Consider the following 25214-nt stretch of genomic DNA (forward strand, 5'->3'; position numbering starts at 1 on the left):
TAAATCATTGTTATAAAATATTGGCTGTAATAAGTTTTTAAATAGCGTAAGGTGTGAAATAAAAACGGCGATATTTAGGTGTACTTTTGAAGTGTTATTCCTGGTGTAAATGCATGAAATGCTGCATAGTGTTCAGAACCAATCTGGGGGGAAAAATGCATTTAACGTCGGTAATGTTTAGAGGACTTTTTTGTTAACCTTCCCCTCTTGCAAACGTTGGTCAGTTTAATATTAATCCATGCAATTGTGTTTTTAAAAGTGAACTTTTGTCTACTGTTGAACCTTTCGCTGCGCGAAGACTTCTCTTTTCTTTTCTCTCGTCTTTCCGACCGTGGTCAGAAGCGCAGAGGAGATTTCCTTCAGGGCCGAAGGGAATTCTCCTTCGGGGTTCACTTCCCGTTGGAAACCCTCAACCTCCAGAGCGGATTAAGAACGACTCCAAAACAGTTATTCTGGGAATGACACCTTCTCTTTATTTAACTAAGAGCTCCGTCCTCCGAACACACAATATATACCACACACACACCTTCGCTCCGTGCTCACCCCCCCCCCCATCTGCACATGCAATCGCACCCCGCTCAGCACACACACACTGCAACACTACCCTTGTATTGATCAAGTGGTATAGGTTTATATGGGATTAAGAAAGTAAGCAGTGCTAGCAAATTGTGTTTCCAAAAAGTAATTGTTACATTAATGTAATTCAATGTCCCTGATTTCATTTTCATGTAGATGCAATCCTGCAGGAATTAAAAGAACATGGCAGCAGCTAAAAATGAAGTATAAAAACATAATTCAATCAGGTAAATTTGAGCATGTCATGGATGTAGGCTTTGTTGACAATATTTGACATATGAAACATCAACATAGCAATACATATCTAATGTTGTTTTCATTGTATATATGTAATTGACTGCAACGAAAAACGGTAACGCTCAAACAAAAACAGCAAAAAATACCGCTTCGTCTTTAAAAAGGGGAGGGGACCGGCAGAAACCTTGAGTTTAGAGAATAAAACCTGCTCCCGACCAGGTTAGGTTCACAGCATAAGTAACCATGGACACTGACTCAGAGTATAAGTTACCTCTCTTTCAGAAACGGGTTTGACTTACTCTGCTTTCTCTGGTTTAACAAACCTCCCATTCTGAAACGGAAAACCCAGGGTTTCCCTGATTTCAGGGTTAACGCACTCAGAGTTTACACTTAACCTCCTTTCTGAAACAGGCCCCCGCTGATAACACCCACGCTAAGGTAACTCAGAGCAACATCATATAAAGTCACAACACCTTCAGGGTGTGAAACGTCTTTGTGTTTTCCTCCAGTTTCTTCTCATTTCATGTTCTCTGTTCCGGTTCCGGCTCAGAGTGAATCCTCTATGTTATACCAGAACCCGAACAGAGCCAAAACTGTGACCTGCACTCACGTGGACCCGTCGACCCGTTTGCGGTTCCACGTGGACCCGTTCTCTGTGGTTCTGTCAGAACCACAGAGAACTCAGAATCAGACTGAATGACGCGGGCTGAGTGATGGGAAGCACCGGCAGCAGGGGGCGCTAGGACCCGGGGAACGCCAGGAGCAGACGTTTCCGCCGTTTACCGTCAAACCGGACCGGAAAACGTTTTTACAACATGACTAAACTAAAGCAGCTTCAATGACTTTATGCACAGGAAAAAGTAAAGTTTATTTTTTGGGAGTTTTTTGACCTTTAAAAGGTCATTTTGGAAAAGAACCAGTCAGAATGAGTCACTGTAACATCTGTGAACAGCTGTTTGAATCTTTAAACATTTAAAGGAAATGGATCCAAAACAATAAAGCAGCTGTTTTTTTAACATTTATGACCATAAAAGAGTAAAGACAGGAAGTACGGAGAGTGAGAAGGGTCAAATGATTAAACAGAATAAATGAGTTAATGGAAACGTGATGAACAAAAACAACAGTTTTAGTCATTTCTTAGGTTTGTTTAGAAAATGAGTTTAAATGTAAAAGAAACATGTGGATCCTTAGAGATGAAAGTATTTGTGTGTCATGTAAAGGAGAAAGCCCTGTTTGTCGACATATTTATTTATTTATTTGTTTACATGTGCTCTTGTTTGTTTAGCTTGTTTATTCACGCGTTCGCTTGTTTGTTGACATGTTAACTGCGTCTTCCTCTTTCTCTAAAGTCTGCCTGGCTTGGCGCGCACGCGCTGCGCTGTGATTGGCCGCAGCCCGCGCGCCGGGGGGAGGAGCGTGGACCGGAATCCGGGCTGGAACTTTGACTCGGACTTCCTTCATGAAGCCTCCGCGGCCCCGCTGTGGCTCCGCCGGTCTCCCCGCTCCCGACCCCGGCTGTTCGTCGCGGGGGGAGGACCGTTTTCCCGCCCGCGTGTCAGAAGTCGGGCGCGTGCCATTTGCTGTCAATCAGCCGGTCGGGCTCACGCGCCGCCTCTCTGCGTGGAGCACTTTCACGAACCGAACCGGACTGAAACGACGATTGACAACCGCAGTGGAGTCCGGAACCAGCGGAGTCTGCCGCTCAGTCCTGGTTGAAGTTCTGGTACCGTCCGAACCGTCCTCAGACCCATGTAAGTTCCCGCCCTCCTCATCCGGAACTTAGTTCGGGTTCGGTCAGGAGTCCAGTTTGGAGCCGCCGCCTTTCTCATCGTTAGTTTCAAAAGAAACCGGCTTCGCTTCGGTTCTGACCCGGTCGGTCTCAGACGCGTGCTACTAATCTCCATGAAAAATCCTGCATTTCCAAGAATCTGAGTGAATTTCCGCGTCGATCCCACATCATTTCTGTTTCACAGAAAAGTTTCACGTTTTCCTCATCAGCCTGATGATGGTTTTGGTCCGGGACCAGCCCGAGTGTCCCCCATCGATCCGCTCCGATAATCAGATTACAGGCAATCAGGTCAGATTGACTTTACTGAGATCAGCACAAAGCCGGACTGCAGTCTGCCTGAGCCCCTCCTCCTCATCATCTTCATCACCGTCATCCACTTCATCATCATCATCATCATCATCATCATCATCATCATCATCACCATAGCTCATCAGCAAATGCTCGTCTGAAACAAAGTGAAGATGAAGAAGAAACAGCCAAAAACTTTCAGGAGGGTCTCTGCAGACCCGGACCCCCAACCTTTATGAGGATGAGGGCTGTTATGGGGTCTGAGGGGGATGAAGGGCCACAAAGGAGCCGTTTACTACAAATCCCCCCAAACCAAACCACACACTGCTACAGTAATGATCATGATGATTAGCAGTCCTTATGGATCCATTGATATCCATCCAAACAGAACATCCTTCTAACATGTTTTCAGCCACAGAAATCCTAAATCTTCTTGTAAGAACACGTTTTTGAGTTTTTTGACACTGAATTAATGAGAATTTCACATTTTGTGCAACATTTACAGCATAATGTTCTTTTTCTCACTCATCTCTGGGATTTACCTACTTAGTGGCAGAACTGGCTTTTCTCAGAAACTGTGCAGCACTAAACAAAGCTTCAGGTGCATTCTGGGAGTTTTTTCACAGGCCTCGTGAGAAAAGCCTGCAAATCAAAGAGACAGGGCATTTTGAGAAAAACATTTTAAAAAATACGAGAATCAGGGGAGGTCAGACTCTATACTTTCCATTTCTCTGCTGCTATAAGCCCCTCCCACTGGTTACAGAGGAGCAGTGGCTATATGAATGACCTGATGACGTGGAAAAATGCGGTGTGGCTTAAGGGAGAACATCTGTAGCAGGTGTGGCTTTAGAAAAAACATCTGTAGCAGGTGTGGCTTTAGAAGAAACATCTGTAGCAGGTGTGGCTTAAGGGAGAACATCTGTAGCAGGTGTGGCTTTAGAGGAAACATCTGTAGCAGGTGTGGATTTAGAGGAAACATCTGTAGCAGGTGTGGCTTTAGAAGAAACATCTGTAGCAGGTGTGGCTTTAGAAAAAACATCTGTAGCAGGTGTGGCTTTAGCGAGAACATCTGTAGCAGGTGTGGCTTTAGCGAGAACACCTGTAGCAGGTGTGGCTTTAGCGAGAACATCTGTAGCAGGTGTGGCTTTAGAAGAAACATCTGTAGCAGGTGTGGCTTTAGCGAGAACATCTGTAGCAGGTGTGGCTTTAGAAGAAACATCTGTAGCAGGTGTGGCTTTAGCGAGAACATCTGTAGCAGGTGTGGCTTTAGCGAGAACATCTGTAGCAGGTGTGGCTTTAGCGAGAACATCTGTAGCAGGTGTGGCTTTAGAAAAAACATCTGTAGCAGGTGTGGCTTTAGAAGAAACATCTGTAGCAGGTGTGGCTTAAGGGAGAACATCTGTAGCAGGTGTGGCTTTAGAGGAAACATCTGTAGCAGGTGTGGATTTAGAGGAAACATCTGTAGCAGGTGTGGCTTTAGAAGAAACATCTGTAGCAGGTGTGGCTTTAGAAAAAACATATGTAGCAGGTGTGGCTTTAGAGGAAACATCTGTAGCAGGTGTGGCTTTAGCGAGAACATCTGTAGCAGGTGTGGCTTTAGAAGAAACATCTGTAGCAGGTGTGGCTTTAGAAGAAACATCTGTAGCAGGTGTGGCTTTAGAAGAAACATCTGTAGCAGGTGTGGCTTTAGAGGAAACATCTGTAGCAGGTGTGGCTTTAGAAAAAACATCTGTAGCAGGTGTGGCTTTAGCGAGAACATCTGTAGCAGGTGTGGCTTTAGCGAGAACATCTGTAGCAGGTGTGGCTTTAGCGAGAACACCTGTAGCAGGTGTGGCTTTAGCGAGAACATCTGTAGCAGGTGTGGCTTTAGAAGAAACATCTGTAGCAGGTGTGGCTTTAGAAAAAAACATCTGTAGCAGGTGTGGCTTTAGCGAGAACATCTGTAGCAGGTGTGGCTTTAGAGGAAACAGCAGGTGTGGGTTTATAGGAAACATCTGTACCAGGTGTGTCGTTAGCGATAACCTCTGAACATCTGTAGCAGGTGTGGCTTTAGGGAAACAGCAGGTGTGGGTTTATAGGAAACATCTGTACCAGGTGTCTCGTTAGCGATAACCTCTGAACATCTGTAGCAGGTGTGGCTTTAGGGAAACATTTGTAGCAGGTGTGGTTTTAGCGGGAACATCTGAACATCTGTAGCAGGTGTGGCTTTTTCTTAGTGAATTTGAGGTAGAAACTTTTTTGTCGTTTGAGTGAAGTAAAAGATGGAGAACAGTTGGAGAACATCTGTAGCAGCTGTTCCTTTTTCATGGGAACATCTGTTGTTCTTTTCCGTTCAGAACTTTATTTGCTTTCCCAAAAATGGTTCTCCTGTTGCCGTGGTAACTCGCAGTGATGGAATAATTAAGTTTAAGATAGTGGAAATATGGTTTTGCTCCCCCAAAAACCAACCCAACATTTCTGTGTGACTATGGGGGTGACTATGGATTTGAGTAAAACCTGAGGTTCTGCTCTGAAAGGCGTTTCTTTTTGGTCTGTTTTTTGTGCTTTACCTGAGGACATCCCATAATTTCCCCACTGTCCTCAGAAACACCTTCAAGCAGACGAGAAGGTTTTGCAGAGCGCACACTTTGCTGCTGAAAGCAGAGGATTGTTGAGCGGCCTCTCGTAAAGAGCCACGCAGACTTAATTAACGGGCTACAGAGCGCCTGTGAAGGAGGCTGGATGAGTTATGGCCCCCGCCTCCCCCGCCGGGGCGAGCAGCCATTCATCTTCCAGGTGAATGCACAATAAATCACAAGTGATGTTGTTTATGAAAGTAAAATTCCTGAATCTGCGGTTGAAGCTCAGTGGAAACGGTGGTCTGATCAGATCTGAGCGGCCCCCGCCTGCGTTTCCTCGGGCCCTCCCCCCTGAAACAGCTGTAAACACCAGCTGATCATTGACTCTGTCAATCTCTCCCCAGGGCGCCCTTCGTTCCCGCCGTCCTGCTCCTCTTCACACTGATTGGCGGGACTTGTCCATCTGTCAGTCAGTCCATCGACTCGGCAGGTACGTGGGTGCCGGGGGGGCACGGGTCGGTGTCTGGGGTTTGAAGCATTTCTTCAGAACAGTTACAGTCAGAACCTCACAGAAGAAGATTCTATTTCAGAAATTTGCCTGGAACCGCAAACGGAGAAACTTCTGATCCTTAAAGCAAAGTTTATGTCTTTTTTACAGTCAGATTGTAACAATTCGCACTTGAACGCCTCTGGTTGTTGTTCGGAGGTCAAAGGTCAAAGGTGGAGCAGGTCATTTCACGAAGTACCAGCAGGGCTTCTAGAAAACCAAATAGGTGTCATCCCACTTCCTGTCAAACGGAAATGGACAAACTCCCATTTACTGGTTGTGTGTCTGTGGGGGGGTGACCTCAGATGGGGGCGTGGCCTAGAACGACCTTGGCCGTGCTCCGTCAACTTTCAGTCCCGTCTGTCCCGCCCATATATGGAACGGTGGGCGTTTGATGATGTCATTTCCTGCAAGTGGGGGATTTTACATGTGGACTGTCTGGACCTCGGGGTGGCTCCGCCTTCTGCACGCCGGGATAATCAGGAAGTTAGAGCGCTCTGAAGGGAGCTGATTGGTCCAGGGGGCGGGGTTGTCCAATTTTTGAGCACAGCCGGTTTCCTGTCACATGACACCAGACAGGAAGTTCTCGTCGCCAAGGTCAAAACCCCCTTCCTGAAATCCCCGGGTCTCCTGCCCTCTGAAGGAATGCAGGAGCATCTGAACGTCCCACACTCACCTGACCTCCCTCCATCACAGGAGGGGGCGGGGCCTCTGTGGGAGATCCGTGTGAACCTTCTGTTGACAAGACTTAACCGCATTTCAGCTTCACGTCTTATTTCATTAAAGATTCCAAAGATTCTTACCAAAATAAAAGCCTGGTAGCATTTCAGTGGCGAGCTGTCAGGATCGACTGGGATTAACGTGCGACCAACGCCAGCGCTGGAAACGGTCAATAATGGTTGGGGTGGGGGGGCTCAGCAGAGGGGGACAGGGTCATAAGGGGAGATGGATGGAGGTGGGGGACGGGGGGTAGGCTGGCAGGAATCCTTTTGGAGGCGGAGTGCTGCTGTTTCTGTTTGTCTCTTTAAAGCCTCCTGGAGGTGGAAAATCTGCCCCCACCCCGCCCCCCCCGGTCCACTGAGCAGGTTTTAAGGCGGTAATTAAGATTTAACGATGCTCAGAGGAAATCCAGCGCAGCTCTGCAGAAGATCTGCAGCTGTTCTGTCGGCTCCAAGACTGTAGTTTGATTTTTATATGGCCTCTGGACCCCCCCCCCCCAGAGAGAAAAGACCCCACCCATGTTAACATCTGTCTGTTGTTAACACAACAGCAGAAAAAGGACATTTTTCCTCTTTCAGTGGAGACTTTCCACAGACATGAAAGCTGAAGGCTGACGGTCTTTTCTGCCGCTTCCTCCATTCCTCTGAGCGGTTACCTGAGCCGTGAAACGGACCTGGCTCCGTGAGTTTGATTTCTATCGGGCTTCAACCTGGAAGTCTGTGAGAGAGGATGTGTAGAAACGGATGGTGTGGTTGAGCTTTCTCATTATTTCCTCTCAAAAGTAGAAAAAACTCAAAATAAGTTCTAGAAAAGTTTCTTCTGTGTTTATGGGAAACATCAGAGCGGTCTGGGGGGCTCCCACAGCGTGGCCGGGGGGGATGGGGGTATTACTGAAGAGCACATGTGTCAAACTCAAGGCCATGTTTTTTTATGCAACTGCAATTGTCACTTTAAAAGTTATAATGAATAAATAATGAGTTATTTAACATTAAGGAGTAGTTACATTTATTTTCCACTACATTTAGTCGCATGTATAAGTTATATCTGGCCTGTGAAGAAACTGGATTTTCTAGAAAGGACTGTATTGTATCAGTTCGTAACCCCGTCAGTTTCTTGCACACAGAAATAATGAATAATGACTCAGAGACAAAACTTAGCTTTTGTGGAGGTTTTACTACGCACAAACACGAAGGGGACAGACAGATGAACATGGTGCATTCAAAGTCCGAACCAACGAGCTCAGGGATGGGGTTGGTAAATCACGCCCACAGGTTACTGCTGGGGAGAAGCTCCAAGGCTAAAGTGAAGATAAGTCTGAGGCCTGCTCAGCAGATCACACATGCACAGAAAAGAGGGAGTATGAGAAGAAACTGTTAGAACAATAGTTTGGCTGTGCTTTCTTCAAATGTAATATAATTTTGAGATGACAATACATGCTCAGTGAATTAAGTTTAAACCATTAGTGTAATAAAAGTTAAAGGCAGTTTCTAACTATTCTTCACATGGCCCTTTGAGGACAGACACTATACTGATGTGGCCCTTGGTAAAAATGAGTTTGACACCCCTGCTGTAGATGGATGAGTGAGAGGAGGAGGTGGATGTCGGATAAGCCTTTAATAGAAAGACTAATGCTGTCGCCGTGGAAACGTGACAGGTCAATTACCACTGTTCTGTGCAGAAGGAGGAGGGCCTCCATCAATCCTGGATCCTGAGAGTCAGCAGACCTGAACCGGTCCTGAACACCAGCCGCTTCCTGCGGGAGATTTATAGAGGGCGAACCTCTTTCTGTTCTTCTGGCTCCAGAAGTCAAGAGGTTTGGACCTGACACAGAACCGATTCTGACTGAAGGCCCCGCTCTGATGAACATGATGATTTAACGTGTTCCTGGGGCGTCATAATGAAAAGACCACTGGAAACGTTTTGACGACGGATCAAAGGATGATCGGCGCGGGAAAGGAGTGGAAAATGCTGATGAAGAGGAGTTTCTGTCTCCAGACCTTCCTTGGCCTTCAGGGTTCTTCAGGATTTATAATATTAATAAACTTTATTGGTATAGCACCTTTCAGGATACAAAATCAAAAGTAGTTCACTATAAAACACGGTAAAACACGGTAAAGCACTGTAAAACACGGTAAAATACGTCAAAGCACGGCAAAACACTATAAAACACGGAAAAGTACGGCAAACACTATAAAACATGGTAAAACACGTTAAAGCCTGGTAAAACACTAAATCACGGTTTAAAGCCATAAAACATGTAAAAGCTCGGTAAAAAACTGTAAAGCACGGTAAAAAACTATAAAACATGGTAAAACACGTTAAAGTGAGGTAAAACACTGTAAAACATGACGAAGCACTGTAAAACACGTTAACTCACGGTTTAAAGCTGTAAAACATGGTAAATCATGTTGAAGCACGGTAAAACACTAAAACGCAGAAAAACACTGTAAAACACTAAAACGCACGGTAGATAACTAAAACGTGGTAAAACATGTTAAAGCACTGTAAAACACTAAAGCTCACTAGCAGTGTAAAACATGATAAAGCACTGTAAAACACGGTAAAGCCCAGTAAAACACAAAATCACGGTGAAACACTGTAGAACATGGTAAAATATGTTAACTCATGGTTTAAAGCTGTAAAACACGTTAAAGCACAGCAAAACACGTTGAAGTACGGAAAACACAGTAAAACACGTTATAACACGGTAAAATACGCTAAAGCACTGTAAAACATGGTAAAGCACTGTAAAACATTAGAACACGGTAAAACAACGTTAAAGTATTGATAAAACACGTTAAATCATCGTAAAACACTATAAAACCTGGTAAAACACTATCAAATACTGTGAAACACTTTAATACACGGTAAAACACGTTAAAGCACTGTAAAACAGGGTAAAGCACTGTACAAAACTATAAAACATGGTCAAACACGTTAAAGCACGGTAAAACATTAAAACACAGTAAAGCACTGTAAAACACGTTAACTCACGGTTTAAAGCTATAAAACATGGTAAAACATGTTGAAGCACAGCAAAACACGTTAAAGTACGGAAAACACAGTAAAACAAGTTATGACACGGTAAAACAAGCTAAAGCACTGTAAAACACGTTAAAGCGCTGTAAAACACTAAAACACGGTTAAACAACGTTAAAGCATTGATAAAACACGTTAAATCACTGTAAAACACTATAAAACCTGGTAAAACACTATAAAATACTGTGAAACACTTTAATACACGGTAAAACATGTTAAAGCGCTGTAAAACACTAAAACACCGTAAAACAACGTTAAAGCATTGATAAAGCACGTTAAATCACTGTAAAACACTATAAAACCTGGTAAAACACTATAAAATACTGTGAAACACTTTAATACACGGTAAAACATATTAAAGCATTGGAAAACACTAAAGCACGGTAAAGCACTGTAAAACATGGTAAAACACGTTAAAGCACTGTAAAACAGGGTAAAGCACTGTAAAACACGGTTAAGCAATGTAAAAAACTATAAAACATGGTCAAACACGTTAAAGCACGGTAAAACACATTAAAGCATAGTAAAACATTAAAACACAGTAAAGCACTGTAAAACACGTTAACTCACGGTTTAAAGCTACAAAATGTAAAACATGTTAAAGCACAGCAAAACACGTTATAGTATGGAAAACACATTAAAACACGTTATAACACGGTAAAACAGGGTAAAGCACGGTAAAACAGGGTAAAGCACTGTAAAACACAAAAAAACAGGGTAAAACAAGTTAAAGCCCGATAAAATACTAAATCACGGTGAAACACTGTAAAACACGGTAAAGCGCGGCAAAACATTAAAACACAGTAAAGTACTGTAAAACATGTTAACACATGATTTAAAGCTATAAAACATGGTAAAACAAGTTAAAGCACGGTAAAACACATTAAAGCATAGTAAAACATTAAAACACAGTAAAGCACTGTAAAACACGTTAACTCACGGTTTAAAGCTACAAAACGTAAAACATGTTAATGCACAGCAAAACACGTTATAGTATGGAAAACACAGTAAAACACTTTATAACACGGTAAAACACGCTAAAGCACGGTAAAACAGGGTAAAGCACTGTAAAACACAAAAAAACAGGGTAAAACAAGTTAAAGCCCGATAAAATACTAAATCACGGTGAAACACTGTAAAACACGGTAAAGCGCGGCAAAACATTAAAACACAGTAAAGTACTGTAAAACATGTTAACACATGATTTAAAGCTATAAAACATGGTAAAACAAGTTAAAGCACGGTAAAACACATTAAAGCATAGTAAAACATTAAAACACAGTAAAGCACTGTAAAACACGTTAACTCACGGTTTAAAGCTACAAAACGTAAAACATGTTAATGCACAGCAAAACACGTTATAGTATGGAAAACACAGTAAAACACTTTATAACACGGTAAAACACGCTAAAGCACGGTAAAACAGGGTAAAGCACTGTAAAACACAAAAAAACAGGGTAAAACAAGTTAAAGCCCGATAAAATACTAAATCACGGTGAAACACTGTAAAACACGGTAAAGCGCGGCAAAACATTAAAACACAGTAAAGTACTGTAAAACATGTTAACACATGATTTAAAGCTATAAAACATGGTAAAACAAGTTAAAGCACGGTAAAACACATTAAAGCATAGTAAAACATTAAAACACAGTAAAGCACTGTAAAACACGTTAACTCACGGTTTAAAGCTACAAAACGTAAAACATGTTAATGCACAGCAAAACACGTTATAGTATGGAAAACACAGTAAAACACTTTATAACACGGTAAAACACGCTAAAGCACGGTAAAACAGGGTAAAGCACTGTAAAACACAAAAAAACAGGGTAAAACAAGTTAAAGCCCGATAAAATACTAAATCACGGTGAAACACTGTAAAACACGGTAAAGCGCGGTAAAACATTAAAACACAGTAAAGCACTGTAAAACACGTTAACTCACGGTTTAAAGCTACAAAACGTAAAACATGTTAATGCACAGCAAAACACGTTATAGTATGGAAAACACAGTAAAACACTTTATAACACGGTAAAACACGCTAAAGCACGGTAAAACAGGGTAAAGCACTGTAAAACACAAAAAAACAGGGTAAAACAAGTTAAAGCCCGATAAAATACTAAATCACGGTGAAACACTGTAAAACACGGTAAAGCGCGGCAAAACATTAAAACACAGTAAAGTACTGTAAAACATGTTAACACATGATTTAAAGCTATAAAACATGGTAAAACAAGTTAAAGCACGGTAAAACACATTAAAACATAGTAAAACATTAAAACACAGTAAAGCACTGTAAAACACGTTAACTCACGGTTTATAGCTACAAAACGTAAAACATGTTAATGCACAGCAAAACACGTTATAGTATGGAAAACACAGTAAAACACTTTATAACACGGTAAAACACGCTAAAGCACGGTAAAACAGGGTAAAGCACTGTAAAACACAAAAAAACAGGGTAAAACAAGTTAAAGCCCGATAAAATACTAAATCACGGTGAAACACTGTAAAACACGGTAAAGCGCGGTAAAACATTAAAACACAGTAAAGCACTGTAAAACATGTTAACACATGGTTTAAAGCTATAAAACATGGTAAAACACGCTAAAGCACGGTAAAACAGGGTAAAGCACTGTAAAACACAAAAAAACAGGGTAAAACAAGTTAAAGCCCGATAAAATACTAAATCACGGTGAAACACTGTAAAACACGGTAAAGCGCGGTAAAACATTAAAACACAGTAAAGCACTGTAAAACACGTTAACTCACGGTTTAAAGCTACAAAACGTAAAACATGTTAATGCACAGCAAAACACGTTATAGTATGGAAAACACAGTAAAACACTTTATAACACGGTAAAACACGCTAAAGCACGGTAAAACAGGGTAAAGCACTGTAAAACACAAAAAAACAGGGTAAAACAAGTTAAAGCCCGATAAAATACTAAATCACGGTGAAACACTGTAAAACACGGTAAAGCGCGGCAAAACATTAAAACACAGTAAAGTACTGTAAAACATGTTAACACATGATTTAAAGCTATAAAACATGGTAAAACAAGTTAAAGCACGGTAAAACACATTAAAACATAGTAAAACATTAAAACACAGTAAAGCACTGTAAAACACGTTAACTCACGGTTTATAGCTACAAAACGTAAAACATGTTAATGCACAGCAAAACACGTTATAGTATGGAAAACACAGTAAAACACTTTATAACACGGTAAAACACGCTAAAGCACGGTAAAACAGGGTAAAGCACTGTAAAACACAAAAAAACAGGGTAAAACAAGTTAAAGCCCGATAAAATACTAAATCACGGTGAAACACTGTAAAACACGGTAAAGCGCGGTAAAACATTAAAACACAGTAAAGCACTGTAAAACATGTTAACACATGGTTTAAAGCTATAAAACATGGTAAAACAAGTTAAAGCGCGGTAAAACATTAAAACACAGTAAAGCACTGTAAAACACGTTAACTCACGGTTTAAAGCTACAAAACGTAAAACATGTTAATGCACAGCAAAACACGTTATAGTATGGAAGACACAGTAAAACACTTTATAACACGGTAAAACACGCTAAAGCACGGTAAAACAGGGTAAAGCACTGTAAAACACAAAAAAACAGGGTAAAACAAGTTAAAGCTTGATAAAATACTAAATCACGGTGAAACACTGTAAAACACGGTAAAGCGCGGTAAAACATTAAAACACAGTAAAGCACTGTAAAACATGTTAACACATGATTTAAAGCTATAAAACATGGTAAAACAAGTTAAAGCACGGTAAAGCAATGTGAAGTTCCTGCCGTGGTTCCAGCATCTATCATCTGAGCTCCCATCAGCCCCTTCTGCTTTGACCTTCAGCATCCAGCTTTATTCATTAACCGTGGTGAACCAGGCCTTCCTCATCCAGACCTGATCGATCGCCGGGTTAAACGCATCGGGATGATCAATCAGACGGAAATGAGCTGTTCCAATTCTGAAGATGGATGAGCGCTTCTTCTGCTGAAACCTTTACTTTTCCCTTCTGAGCTCATAAATACCCCACTGATCATTGATTTGAAGAACTTCCTGTTTCCTGTTGTGGTTTTCTTCAGGTTCTCCAGATCCTTGAGTTCAGGTTCGACAGAGTCGAGCAGTTTTCCCGCCTCTGCATCGTTTCTGCAGAGATGGATCTTCATTGATTTGTTTTTGCAGCTGAAACATCTCTCGTCTGCCGCCTCAGACGTTCATCACAGTCTGCTTTCCTGCTGCCTCAGCGCTTTCTCTGAACTTCACGGTGGTCCCGTTAATGTCTCCCGAGACGACCCGCTCCTCCATCCGTCACAGGCCGATGCTCTTTAGATCTGTGCCGGATCGGGCCTCACAGGTGGCTTCACAGAAGAACCGCCTCTCTGCAGCCTTTTCTTTTAGTTGACTTCTGCTTTGATCTACAATGGAAACACGATCAGATTCAAACCAAACTCTATAAGAACAGGATTGTCTTCCTGGATCCAGACCAGTTCTGGTGTTTGGGACAAACTAGCTTCTGAGGTTCTTTTTAATCTGTTCTGGAAAAGGTTTTTCTCTTGATAAAACCTTAACCGTTTATAGAAAATGATGGTTTGATGCATTGAGATATAAACGGATTTAGGATCCGACCATCTCGTTTCTTTTGAATTCAGAGTGTTTGTCCGGTCACACAAATGGAAAAAATCCTCAAGCACAGCTCAACAAAATCCCACAGACGTCTATAGAGAAACAACCAGCTGTTTCTCAGTCATTCTATTGGTCAGAAGAACCGTCCTGGCTTTGATACTTTGAACGTCTTCCTAATAATCCTCATTTTTTCAGGGTATTTAAGTTGTAAACTGACCAATCAGACGCCTGAATAAAGGTAGGTGGAGCCTGTTGGCCCCACGGTCAACGTTAAGAACGTTTGATTAGATTTTGTACAGCCTGCTCTCAAGTGAAAGGGGTGTGGCCTTCCTCCAAGCTCACTCCTGATTGGTGAGAGTGGTTGCTACGGAAACGATGACTCAGACCAACCTGGACCAATCACTGCTCACTGATGACATCCGGGTCCAACATGCCGGTATCCATATCACAAAAAATGGCGACCAAAGTGGATTGATTTAGTGGGGGGGACGTCAGACTGGCTCGGCCCGGTTCTGACCTGGAACTCCTGTTTTGAAGGGAACGCCTGTCCTCCTTCATCTGTCATTGTCTTGAATGTCGTTATCTGCAGAAATCCCTCAGATAGTTCGGGTCGTGTCTTTCTGAACGTTCCAGTGGAAAAGGCTCTCGAATGTTTATCTCCCTCAAGGATTCTGAAGATTCTGAAAAGACAAATGTTTTTCCAAGAACGGACCAGAACTTTGTTGTCTACCCTTTCAGACCCCACGTGCTACGACTGGGGCGAGTCCAATGAAGGGGCAGTCTCGGTTCTGGAGGGGGAGGCAGTCTGGCTCTCCTGTCCTCTTTTCTCTCATCCCTCCGTCTACAACTACTCCTCCACCCAGAGCGCCGGTCACAACCTTTTCTGGTACCAGATCCCGGAGGGGCAAGACCTGGAGCAGCCAATCCGGCAGAGGTAACCCGCAGGACTGCTCTGATTGGCTGTTCTGTCTCCTGAGCGGAGGTTCTGACCGTGGTTCTGTTCTACAGCTCACGCCTCAGCAAGCAGCGGGAGCGGCTGTGGCTGCTGCCGGCCCGTGCAGAGGACTCGGGTCAGTACATCTGCCTCCTGCGGTGAGTCGGCACACAGAACCCAGAGCCTTTTCCTGGAGGTCAGGGGGGCTCACACCTTTTTGGCACGAGAGCTACTTTTGAGACGACAATGTCTTGAAGATCTACCTATATATATATTTGTGTATAGATGTATATTTATGTGTGTATATGTGGCATTTTGAGACTAAAATACTGTTTAATAAACATAGTGTTATGAACTATCAATACATTACATTGTTTATGTACTGATACTTCAAAAACTACACAGTAAGAGTACACAAAGATACGTTTGTATTAACAGATGAGGCGTTTTATTACAGAAAGCAGCGAATATCGTATGTCATGCTCTCCTGTGAACCGGGCAATGGGGGGGCTTATAAACCTGCTGGCTCGGTGAGGACCGCGTGCTGCGGAAAGAGGGGGGGGGGCTCTACAGAGCAGGAGGAGACTCACGAATCACGGGATGGGGGGGGGGGGGGGGGGGGGCACTCCAGTGGGCCGGAGTGGTCTTCTGCCCGGGACTTGACGTGCCGCGGGTTAAGTAGCGACTTTCTCATGACAGAATTTGGGCTCAGTGGATTAGAACACGCATGTGCAGTGACGTATGTATCAGAGGATGTTCGATTGGCCGTTCTGCATGTCAATCAAGTCGCCTAATTCTCGGTGAGGATTTTTTAGAAGTACTTTTGATTGTTTTGGTATCTTTGCTGGCCTGCGATCGACGTCATGAGCAGCCCTGGTCTAAGTAGACCAAAGTTCTGAAGGTGGTCTGGACAGAACCTTAAGAGACGGTCCAGTGCACCAATCACAGTCCAGCTTCATCTGTGTGCAGCACATTCCAGAACTCCTAAAGTTTGAACTCTGCAGCAGAAAAGTGTCCAAGTGAAAAGAAAAGAAAAACAGGGATCAAGAAACAAAAGTAAGTTCATGTGAATCAGAGAAAGGGGCGGGGCCTCTGAGACCAGGCCTGGAGTCACTTTGGATCCGACTTTTTAGCTTCAGTCCAGTTTTCCAAACTCAATCAGCCAAAGTGGCGCCTGAAAGGTCTGCGGGAACCCCGGTTCTGGACGGGTTCCAGGTTCTGCCGGCCTCACTGACCCGTGTGTGAAGGAGCTCTCACACTCAGAGGGGAAGCAGCTTTCTGAAGCAGACGAGCCGCACAGGAAGCCGGCGGGGAGCAGCAGATCTGATGAAGGTGGCGGCTCGCTTCCTGTTTGTCAGCTGCAGCTTCCTGTTGGGGAAAGCCAAACGGCGATTTCCTCCCCCTCCACCTGTCAGAAATGAAAAGTCAACATTTTATAGATTAATAGTGTATACTTATATAGCGCCTTTCTTCCTACAAGGACAAAGCGCTTTACAGTCACAGACCTATTCACCCAGTCACACACACATTCACTCACACATTCACACACACATTCACTCACACATTCACACACTGGTGGCAGCTCCGCTGCCAAACACAGGCACCCGCCTACCACCAGAGGCAAGGTGGGGTTCAGTGTCTTGCCCAAGGACACTTCGACTCATGGGCGTGCAAAGCGGGAATCGAACCTGCAATCTTACGATCATGGGTCGACCGCCCTACCGCTGCATCACGGCCGCCCCTGTTGGATGTTGGATCAAACTCCATTGATTGTATTTCATGAGTGGTGTAATGTAGTTCTAGTTTAAAAATACTAAACTCCACTGTTTTATTAGTGTATAGGATGGGTTCTTGTGTGTTTTCCGCCGCCGTCCCTCAGCGCCCCAACAATCTCTTTTCATGCTTTTGAAAATGCTTTCATGCTTGTGACCTTTGAACTTCTCATTTGGCTTTTGCTTTAGGCCGAATCCAAATTGCTCCCCACCCCTCTGGCTCCTCCCTATTGTCCCGAGTGTAGGGGGACTTGAAGCTGTAGTGGTGTCCGGAAGAGTTTTTTTTGAGGGGGGAGCCGCAGTGACTTGGGGACTCTGGTTAGGGGGATGTCTTCATGTGGGCGTGCTCTGAAGTTTACATTTAATTAAAGTTATGAATGCGGATGATTGGCGAATATGGATGATGTCATCGCGTGGTAGTGACCTCCAAATTTGAAGGCACTATTTTTCCATAACTGTCCTCCATTTAGGGGGGCTAAATGTAGAGGGAGGCAGTCGCCAGAGGGGTAGGAGAAGACTAAGATTCAGCTTTAGCTTTGGCAGTTGTTGTTGTAGGTGGAGCTACAGCATCAATGGCTGATTTTAGTTTGCTGTTAAAATCATCAGGATGGTTTAAGTAAAATGTTAATCCAATTGTCAGAGCCACATCAGAAGTTATGTATGGCGTCTTCAGGCTACGTTCACGTGGGACATGTGACCCCCATTCAAGAATGGGGGTCACATGTCCCACTGCACAAGCAGGGAGGGGCTTCTTCTTTTATTGCTTTTTACCGCACATGTCCGCCGCCTACATTTGGAGGAGTCTTGGTGTGAAATGTCAAGGTTGAGTCTAATATAGACATCCCGTCGCAGGGATGGTGGCTTGTAGAATGCGTGTTCTTTCGGGGGGGGGCAGATGTGGAGGAACCAGAGACGTTTTCAGCTGGTAGAAAACAAAAAAGTTAGAACTTTTAGAACAGGTAGAGAGATGACAGCAGAACCATCCTGAACCCGACCTGGTTTCTCACCAAAGTCTCTGACAGCATCAACTCCGCCCAGGAGGTTGGGGGCGGTCTCTGCTTCTCTGAACATCTGCTATTATTTTGGCCTCCAGAAACAAGTCGTCCTGCAGTAAGATCGCCATGGGCCTGAAGGTCCTTCGCAGGGATCAGGTGACCCCCGCCGGCAGCTGTGAGCCTCCGGTGGCGACGCTGCCGACCCCGGCGCTCATCCCCCTGCAGGAAGGAAAAACCCTGGACTGTCCAGACCTGAAGGACGCCACCTCCATGTCTGACAGCCCGCCAACCGTGAGCTGGTCCCACGTAAGGCCGCCTCTTTCACGTCCTGACTTCTGAGGCCGCACTCACCAGGGGCTCTGCTGAACCGGCATTTAGCCCGTGGCGTTCACACTGGACTGTCGCAACCCGATGCTAGCATGTCCGTCCGTCCGTCTCCTGCAGGTGGAAGAGTCGTGGTGTGAAACGTCACAGCCGTGTAAATCTGTTCAGGCTTTCACAGCTCTAGTCCCATATATGACAGACTTATATGACTAATATGAGGAAAAGTTACAATGATGATGTAACTTACGATATACATGAACAAACAACAAAAACAGAATAAAGTTAACGTTTATGTCGTATGCGATCTGCATATTCCACAGCTTGATATTGCGATAACGATAAATTTGCGATTTTTTTGCGCAGGCCTACCTGACGTCACAGAATTACAGCACCGGAACAAACCAAAATTAAAATCAATTCTCAAAAGGTTGGGACTTCTGTGAATTGAAAGGATCGCCATCCGTACGTCTACCGAACCTGATTGGTCAAAGTCCAGCTGGTTTAGCCGTAGATGCGCGTTTGATGGAGGAAGTCCGTCTTTCCAGACACTTCAGGGTCTGTGGGGAAATCAACGTTTTCATGGACTTTTTGCTGGAAATGGTCGCTTGAAGGCGCCTTGCCAGTGGCGGCGTGCACGCCGCACTAGGGACAAAGTGTCAGGGGGGTTTTCTTTGGGGTCTTGGGGAAGCTTTGGACCTCCGTCCTGTAGAACCTGGACCGGTTTAAGGGAAGTTTGAAAGAACCAACGCATCTAGAACCCGTCAGAGATCAGAGTCCACTTTAGAACCATTCTTTAAAACTGGTCCGGGTGCTGAGAGCTGGAGGTCGGCCATGTTCCTGGTGGGGGGGCGCTTTTGTTGTGGGGCAGCTGGGGCCGGTGGTGGGGCATTTAAAGACGATCCTTCAGTGAGAGGCTCTCTAACGCCCCCTCTGGTGGGTCTGCAGAAGTGTAAGGGCCCCCCGTTCTGGAACTCCGACCGGGAGCCGTGGGGGTCCAGCCTGCGCTTCTACACCATGGTGGACCACTACCAGGGGCTCTACTACTGCACCGTGCACTTCCAGCGGGGGGGCAGGCAGCTCAACTTCACCAGAGCCGTCAACGTCACGGCCATCAGTGAGTCCAGTCGCCGCCGCCGGACACGCCCCCATGCACACACCTGCCCAGGTAATCACTTCCTGTCTCCACAGATCCCACCCGCATGTCCAAAACCCCCGTGATCCTGCACCCCCACGCAGACCAGGTTTTCCAGGTCAAATCCAGTAAGTCCCCCGCAGAGCGCCGCTCTCACAAGCCCCTCCCCCACAGCTACTCTGTAGTGTTGTACTTAAAAAAATAATTGGCTATAATTACTCACTACTATTCCAAAAAGTAACTGAATTACTTTATAGTAAAAATAACTTTTGTGAAAAACTGTTGTTTGATGTGGAGTTGAGTATTTTTCTGATCAGTTTTTGCTGATCAATAGAAAAGTGTTTCTATTTAATATTAATGTAGCTGACAGACACAGGTTTACGCTGAACTGCAGTTATGATCTTTGAAACCAAAGTAAACTGTTAAAGATAAAAACGCTGCGGTCACAAATGCAACCGCCGCCGCAGACTCTAGAAGACTTCAGGCCACCGCCCAGTCCTTTTGAGAACCGTTGGCGTGTTGTCCGGCGTGCAGAAGGGCCCACTTTTTACCTACCCCTGGTTTAAATACCCCCGGCTGGCGGCAGCTGATGTGGACGGTCGCCGTCTGGAGACGTTGACACTGCTGCTGGCTGGCGCTCCGCCCTGCTGTCGCTACATTTTTATAATGGCGTCATCCCCACCTGCCACTGGACTGCCGCCGCACGACCGTGACGGATGGCGCCGCCCGATGTTCACCTTTAGTTACAAATTCAGAACTGGAAAACTTGCATCTAGGTAGCCGCGCTGGGGCATTGTGGGAAATGTGACTGTAGCCTAAACTACCCAGTATAAATATTTGAATAACATAAAGCAAATAAATCAGATTTATGACATTTCTTACAGTAACTGTAAGGAAACGCATTAAACTGAGATAAACCTGAGACTAAAACCAGCTTGGCTCCAAGAGGGGAGGGGCTTTTAAATCTACTGGACGTATGGCCACAGAGACATCCAAAGGTTTGCTGCTGGAAGCTCCAGGGTCGGTGGAAAATGACATCATAAAAGCTCCAGCTTCTCTTAAATATGCAAAGGGGCGGGGCCAGATTTTCCTACAAATGCAAAAGGGCGGGGCCTTCACGCCTGACGCAGCTTTTCCGGCTTCCAGGACCAGATCCAGGTCTCTGCAGACCCCTGAAGCTCTGCTCTGGATCCAAACGCAGGGTCCCTCCTTCCTGCCTGTCAAACTGCTGCATGTTAATGCGAGTCTGCATCGACCCGTGCAGATGGCGCCTGAAGGATGCGGTTGTCACGGTGATGGAGTGATCCATGCTGATCACTGCAACATTTGGGTATCGATCGGAAATGATCACACAAAGCGATGGGCAGAGATGAAGGAGAAGTGGAGGCTGACCTTCATTTCTCCAGCGTGTCGAAGGGGCGGGGCCACGCTGGCGCCCAAACTCTTCTCGTCTTCCTACAACAGTAAAGTTTTGAGCCTTCACGTCACAAACTCACTTCCGGTGTTCAGACATAGACGACGTTTCTGCCGTAACTGTCCGTCATCAATCAAACGTGAGCCGGCATCAGTTCCAGCTCTGACGTCACCTCATCTCACGTGGGTCTGGTCTGGTCTCACCCCGTCAGACTCCAGGGCCGCTCTGGCGTGCCGGGCGACCGTCCCCTTCGTCGTGGACGACCCCTCCTGGGACGTTTGGTGGACGGTGGACGGACAGACGCTGGAAAAACTCAGCGACCAGAGATTCTCCCAGAGCAACAGGTGAGAGGAAAGCAGCTTCTCTTCCAGTCTCCCTCATTTGGTTACCATAGCAACGGCTCCGTCACGGCTGTGCGTGGTTGCAGTGAAGCTCCGTGTCTGGAGCAGAACTTCAACTTTATTCAGATTCTCTAAGGGATGCACTTCAAATGGAGGCTCCGCCCCCAAATACAGGGCGTCTGCCTATGTGGTGACCCTCATGGTCATGTGACCCATTGATATGTCGTTCATGTCAACCAAGTTAAAATTTTAATTCACATGTTAATCTACAGGCCACACCCACATTTCTGCTCTATTGTAGATATTCATCTGACCTCTGGGGGGCGGAGCCTAAAGGGTTTTTATTTCTGGGACGTGTTCAAAAGACTGACTGATACTGACGGTTCTGATGGTTCTGACGGTTCTAATGATCCTGATGGTTCTGATGATCCTGATGGTTCTGACGGTTCTGATGATCCTGACGGTTCTGATGATCCTGATGGTTCTGACGGTTCTGATGATCCTGATGGTTCTAATGATCCTGACGGTTCTGATGATCCTGATGGTTCTGACGGTTATGATGATCCTGATGGTTCTGATGATCCTGATGGTTCTGATGATCCTGATGGTTCTGAAGGAGGCAGAACTGGAACCGACTCTAGAACCTGTCTGTGTGTCTGCAGGGTTCTGAAGGACGACCACATGGACCTGACGGTGGAGAACCTCCTGCTGATCCAGGACTTCCGGTCCGACGACCTGCGGCGCCGCTTCAACTGCTCCGTGAAGAACGCCAGAGGCTCGGAGAGCCGCCGAGCGCTGCTGAGCGAGGAGGGTGAGGAAGCTTCCGATCGCTCCGAGGCGACCTTCGTCTCGAACCGCGACCTCCTGCAGATCTTCCTCACCAGATTGTGAGGTGCTGCTTTGTTTGGAGCGGCGGCAGCAGAACCGGGTCAGAACGCGGCGTGTCTCTGTCTCTGCAGCGTCGCTGCCGTCGGTGGAGCTGGGCTGCGGCCTCGGCGTCACTCTGGTGCTCATGCTGCTCCTCTTCGTCGTTTACCACGTCTTCTGGCTGGAGCTGCTGCTGCTCTATCGCTCCTGGTTCGGCACGGACGAGCGGTTCACAGGTGAGGCGCCGGCGCCGCCGCCCAACGACCCGCAGGGATCCTGAACGCGTTCCCGCTCTGTTTCAGACGAGAAGGACTTTGACGTGTACATCTCGTACGCGAGGAACGGCGAGGAGGAGCAGTTTGTTCTGAACACGCTCCGCGGGGTTCTGGAGAACGAGTTCGGGTACTCGGTCTGCATCTTCGACAGGGACAGTCTTCCTGGGGGGAGTGAGTATCGCCTGCACCTCATCCATCCGTCCATCCATCCATCCGTTCACCCCCCCCCCCCCCCCCCCCCTGCAGCCATCACAGACGAGACGCTGAGCTTCGTGTCTCGCAGTCGCCGCCTCCTGGTGGTCGTCAGCCCCGGCTATGCCTCGCGGGGCTCCCAGGCTCTGCTGGAGCTGAAGGCTGGCCTGCAGGGCATGGCCCTGGGGGGGCACCTGAGGGTGATCCTGGTCCAGTACAAGCCTGTCCAGAGGCAGGACCTGGTCCGGGAGCTGAGGAAGGCCCAAGTGGCTCTGGCGCTGGTCCGATGGCAGGGGGAGAAGTCCAAAGAGCTGTCGTCCCGGTTCTGGAAAAGGCTGAGGGTGGAGCTGCCCATGAGGAGGGGGACGCGCAAGGGGGAGGGGGCCAGCGGTACCGAGGGGGCGCTGCTGAGAATGACCAGCCAGAACAGCACCAACTCCCAAACGGGCCTGATCAGCTCGGCGTGACGAGCGAGCAGAGGCGGAGCTTCCACGAGGGTCCCGCCTCAGTGGGCGGGGCCACTGCAGGACTCCTTTGAGTTGGATGGGACCGACCTGAGCTGCTGGCGCTCTTTAACAGAGGTGGGCGGGGCTTCACGTCAGCCAATCTGGGAGACTGAAGCTGACCTAAAGACTGGTGCTCAGCAGGATGCCTGGAGCTCTGGAGGAGCGTCCGGCAGCGAGACGCCGCTGTTCGATTCTGCAGCCGTCTCTGTTGTGGAGGAAAGTCTTCAGTCGTTTTCCGTCGATGTGGTCTAGAGGTAGAAAGCTTTCCGGCGTGGAAAAGCTGGAGGTCGTCCTCCATCGTCTTCATCCATCTGCAGCATGAAGATCAGCTTCATGACAGGAAACGGTTTTATTCAAGAACGTCCCGTTCTTCCCTTTTTAAGGAACATCCTGAAGTCGGACGATGAATGTAAATGATCTTCATAATAAATCCTTATTTAAATATTTCTGGAGTCTGTTTTCTTCTTGAAATGAGCAGAAGAAAGGAGCTTCAGTGATGCCAGAAGAACCAGAACCAGGTTCTGGAGCGGCAGAAGTTCTGATGCTTCCTGAAGGGGGTCAGATGGGAAGAACCAAAGAAAAGAAAACGTTAGAATTAGCAGAAAATTATAAAATGATTCTGCTGTTTGAGATAAAACAGCATGAAGTTCAATCATCAACAATGTATGTGATGCTGGTAGTGTCCATTTCATGACATCAGATCCATCCGTCCGTCCTCCATCTGTCCGTCCGTCCATCCAGCTACGTTTCTTTTCCATCTTTGACCCTCAGATCCGTCGGACGCCGTCCTGCAGGCGATGCAGCGAAGCCGCCGCCTCCTCTTCGTCTTCAGCCCCAGCTTCCTGATGGAGAAGAGCTTCAGCCTCCTGGAGTGCCGTCTGGCTCTGCACCTCCAGCGGGGGCGCCAGGCTGCCGTCGTGGGCGTGGTTTACCGCTCCATCAGTAAACTGGCGTGCGTGGAGGTCTCGCAGCTGCGTCAGGTCTGCACCTGCACCGTCAGGTGGCGCGGCGCTCGATCGGAACCCAGAAGCTCTCGGTTCTGGCTCCGCCTGCGGCTGGCGCTGCCGGTGAGGCCGCTGGCTCTTGGCAGGAGGATGATTGACAGCACCTCCTCCCACTCCGACCTGGCAGCTTTGGCCCTGCAGAAGGTGCAGCGGAGACAGAGCTGCAACCACGCCAGCAGAGCCAATCAGAGCCACCGGAGAGCTTCCTCCAGCCTGAGCCACAGAGATCACAGGGCTCCGGTCAGGGGGCGGGGCAGTCTGAGGACTGGAACACCTGCTGGGCAGGTGCTGCCGCACCAAAGCAACTGCTCCGGCTGCCAAGGCTTCGTAGGGGCAGTGGAAGACAGAGGGGCGGAGCTTAAAACCGAACCGGCGCATCACGAAGACAAGACGGCAGCTTTAGAAACAGACTCCGCCCCAATGCCGTCCAAAGGTGCTGGAGGCAGCCCTAACCACGCCCCTTTTCCTGTCACCGCCCACCCCAAAGGTCTGCAGGATTGCAGGAAGCAAGACCAGAAGCAGCAACAGATCTGCTTCAGACATGCTGTTTGTGACTGAGGAAAAGGGGCGGGGCTTATGCTGAAACACCCACCTGCACGTCAGCTTTCCACACAGACTTTGGCGTGTGTAAGGTCACAGGGGTCACTGAAGGTGACCTTAGGGCAGGGGTCGGGAACCTATGGCTCGCGAGCCATATATGGCTCTTTTGATGGTCACATGTGGCTCGCAGACAAATCTTTATTTATAGGTTTTTTTTTCATTAGACCAGTCCTTCTCGGGCGCTGGGCGATGCCAGAGGCGCGCAGTAGTAGCAGTGCTTAGAGAGAGAAATCTGCGCCAGCGCTATAAGTTTACAATTATCTATTATTTCACAGAGTTTGTACCACCCGGAAACCTGTGAATTGCCGTGCCTAAAACTGCGCGCTCCCGTCTCTGAGAAAGAGCGCGCAGTTGCGGGGACGGGATGTGTGAGGGAGAAAGCAGAGGGTGGGGGTGAGGGGTTGTGGGGACAGGCAGCAGGTGAATCGCGCAGGGATTGTAAAAACGTAAAACCCG

The 25214-nt window shown here is 46.7% G+C and overlaps 1 protein-coding gene and 1 long non-coding RNA gene across 4 annotated transcripts; one reads left to right on the forward strand and one right to left on the reverse strand.

Moving 5' to 3' along the window:
* Positions 1–2226: 2226 nt before the first annotated feature.
* il1rap (interleukin 1 receptor accessory protein) lies at positions 2227–24854 on the forward strand. Of its 3 annotated transcripts, XM_023961637.1 has the most exons (12): positions 2289–2564; positions 5853–5938; positions 15141–15336; positions 15411–15494; positions 18202–18409; positions 19373–19541; positions 19616–19687; positions 21185–21317; positions 21977–22125; positions 22274–22417; positions 22484–22627; positions 23926–24850. In XM_023961637.1, coding segments are annotated over exons 1-12 (2178 nt in total). In that variant the 5' UTR covers positions 2289–2562; the 3' UTR covers positions 24717–24850. The 3 variants fall into 3 exon arrangements, with proteins under 3 accessions (XP_023817404.1, XP_023817406.1, XP_023817405.1); XM_023961636.1 differs by lacking the exon at positions 5853–5938 and having other exon boundaries at positions 2227–2564; positions 23926–24854; XM_023961638.1 differs by lacking the exons at positions 5853–5938; positions 23926–24850 and adding an exon at positions 22703–23600 and having other exon boundaries at positions 2233–2564.
* Positions 15650–18221, reverse strand: LOC111948440. The gene is made up of 3 exons (XR_002874452.1): positions 18116–18221; positions 17880–18030; positions 15650–16744 (listed from the first exon to the last, which is right to left on the reverse strand). It is a non-coding gene; the product is annotated as an uncharacterized LOC111948440 (long non-coding RNA).
* Positions 24855–25214: the final 360 nt, after the last annotated feature.

This window comes from Oryzias latipes, chromosome 13 (genome assembly GCF_002234675.1).
Source record: "Oryzias latipes chromosome 13, ASM223467v1".
Lineage (NCBI taxonomy): Eukaryota > Metazoa > Chordata > Actinopteri > Beloniformes > Adrianichthyidae > Oryzias > Oryzias latipes.

Coding starts and splice junctions, on each gene's coding strand:
- il1rap (XM_023961636.1), top strand. CDS start 2,273: ATGAAGCCTCCGCGGCCCCGCTGTGGCTCCGCCGGTCTCCCCGCTCCC. Junction 2,565..15,140: donor CGAACCGTCCTCAGACCCAT/GTAAGTTCCCGC, acceptor CTACCCTTTCAG/ACCCCACGTGCTACGACTGG. Junction 19,542..19,615: donor CGTCAACGTCACGGCCATCA/GTGAGTCCAGTC, acceptor CTGTCTCCACAG/ATCCCACCCGCATGTCCAAA.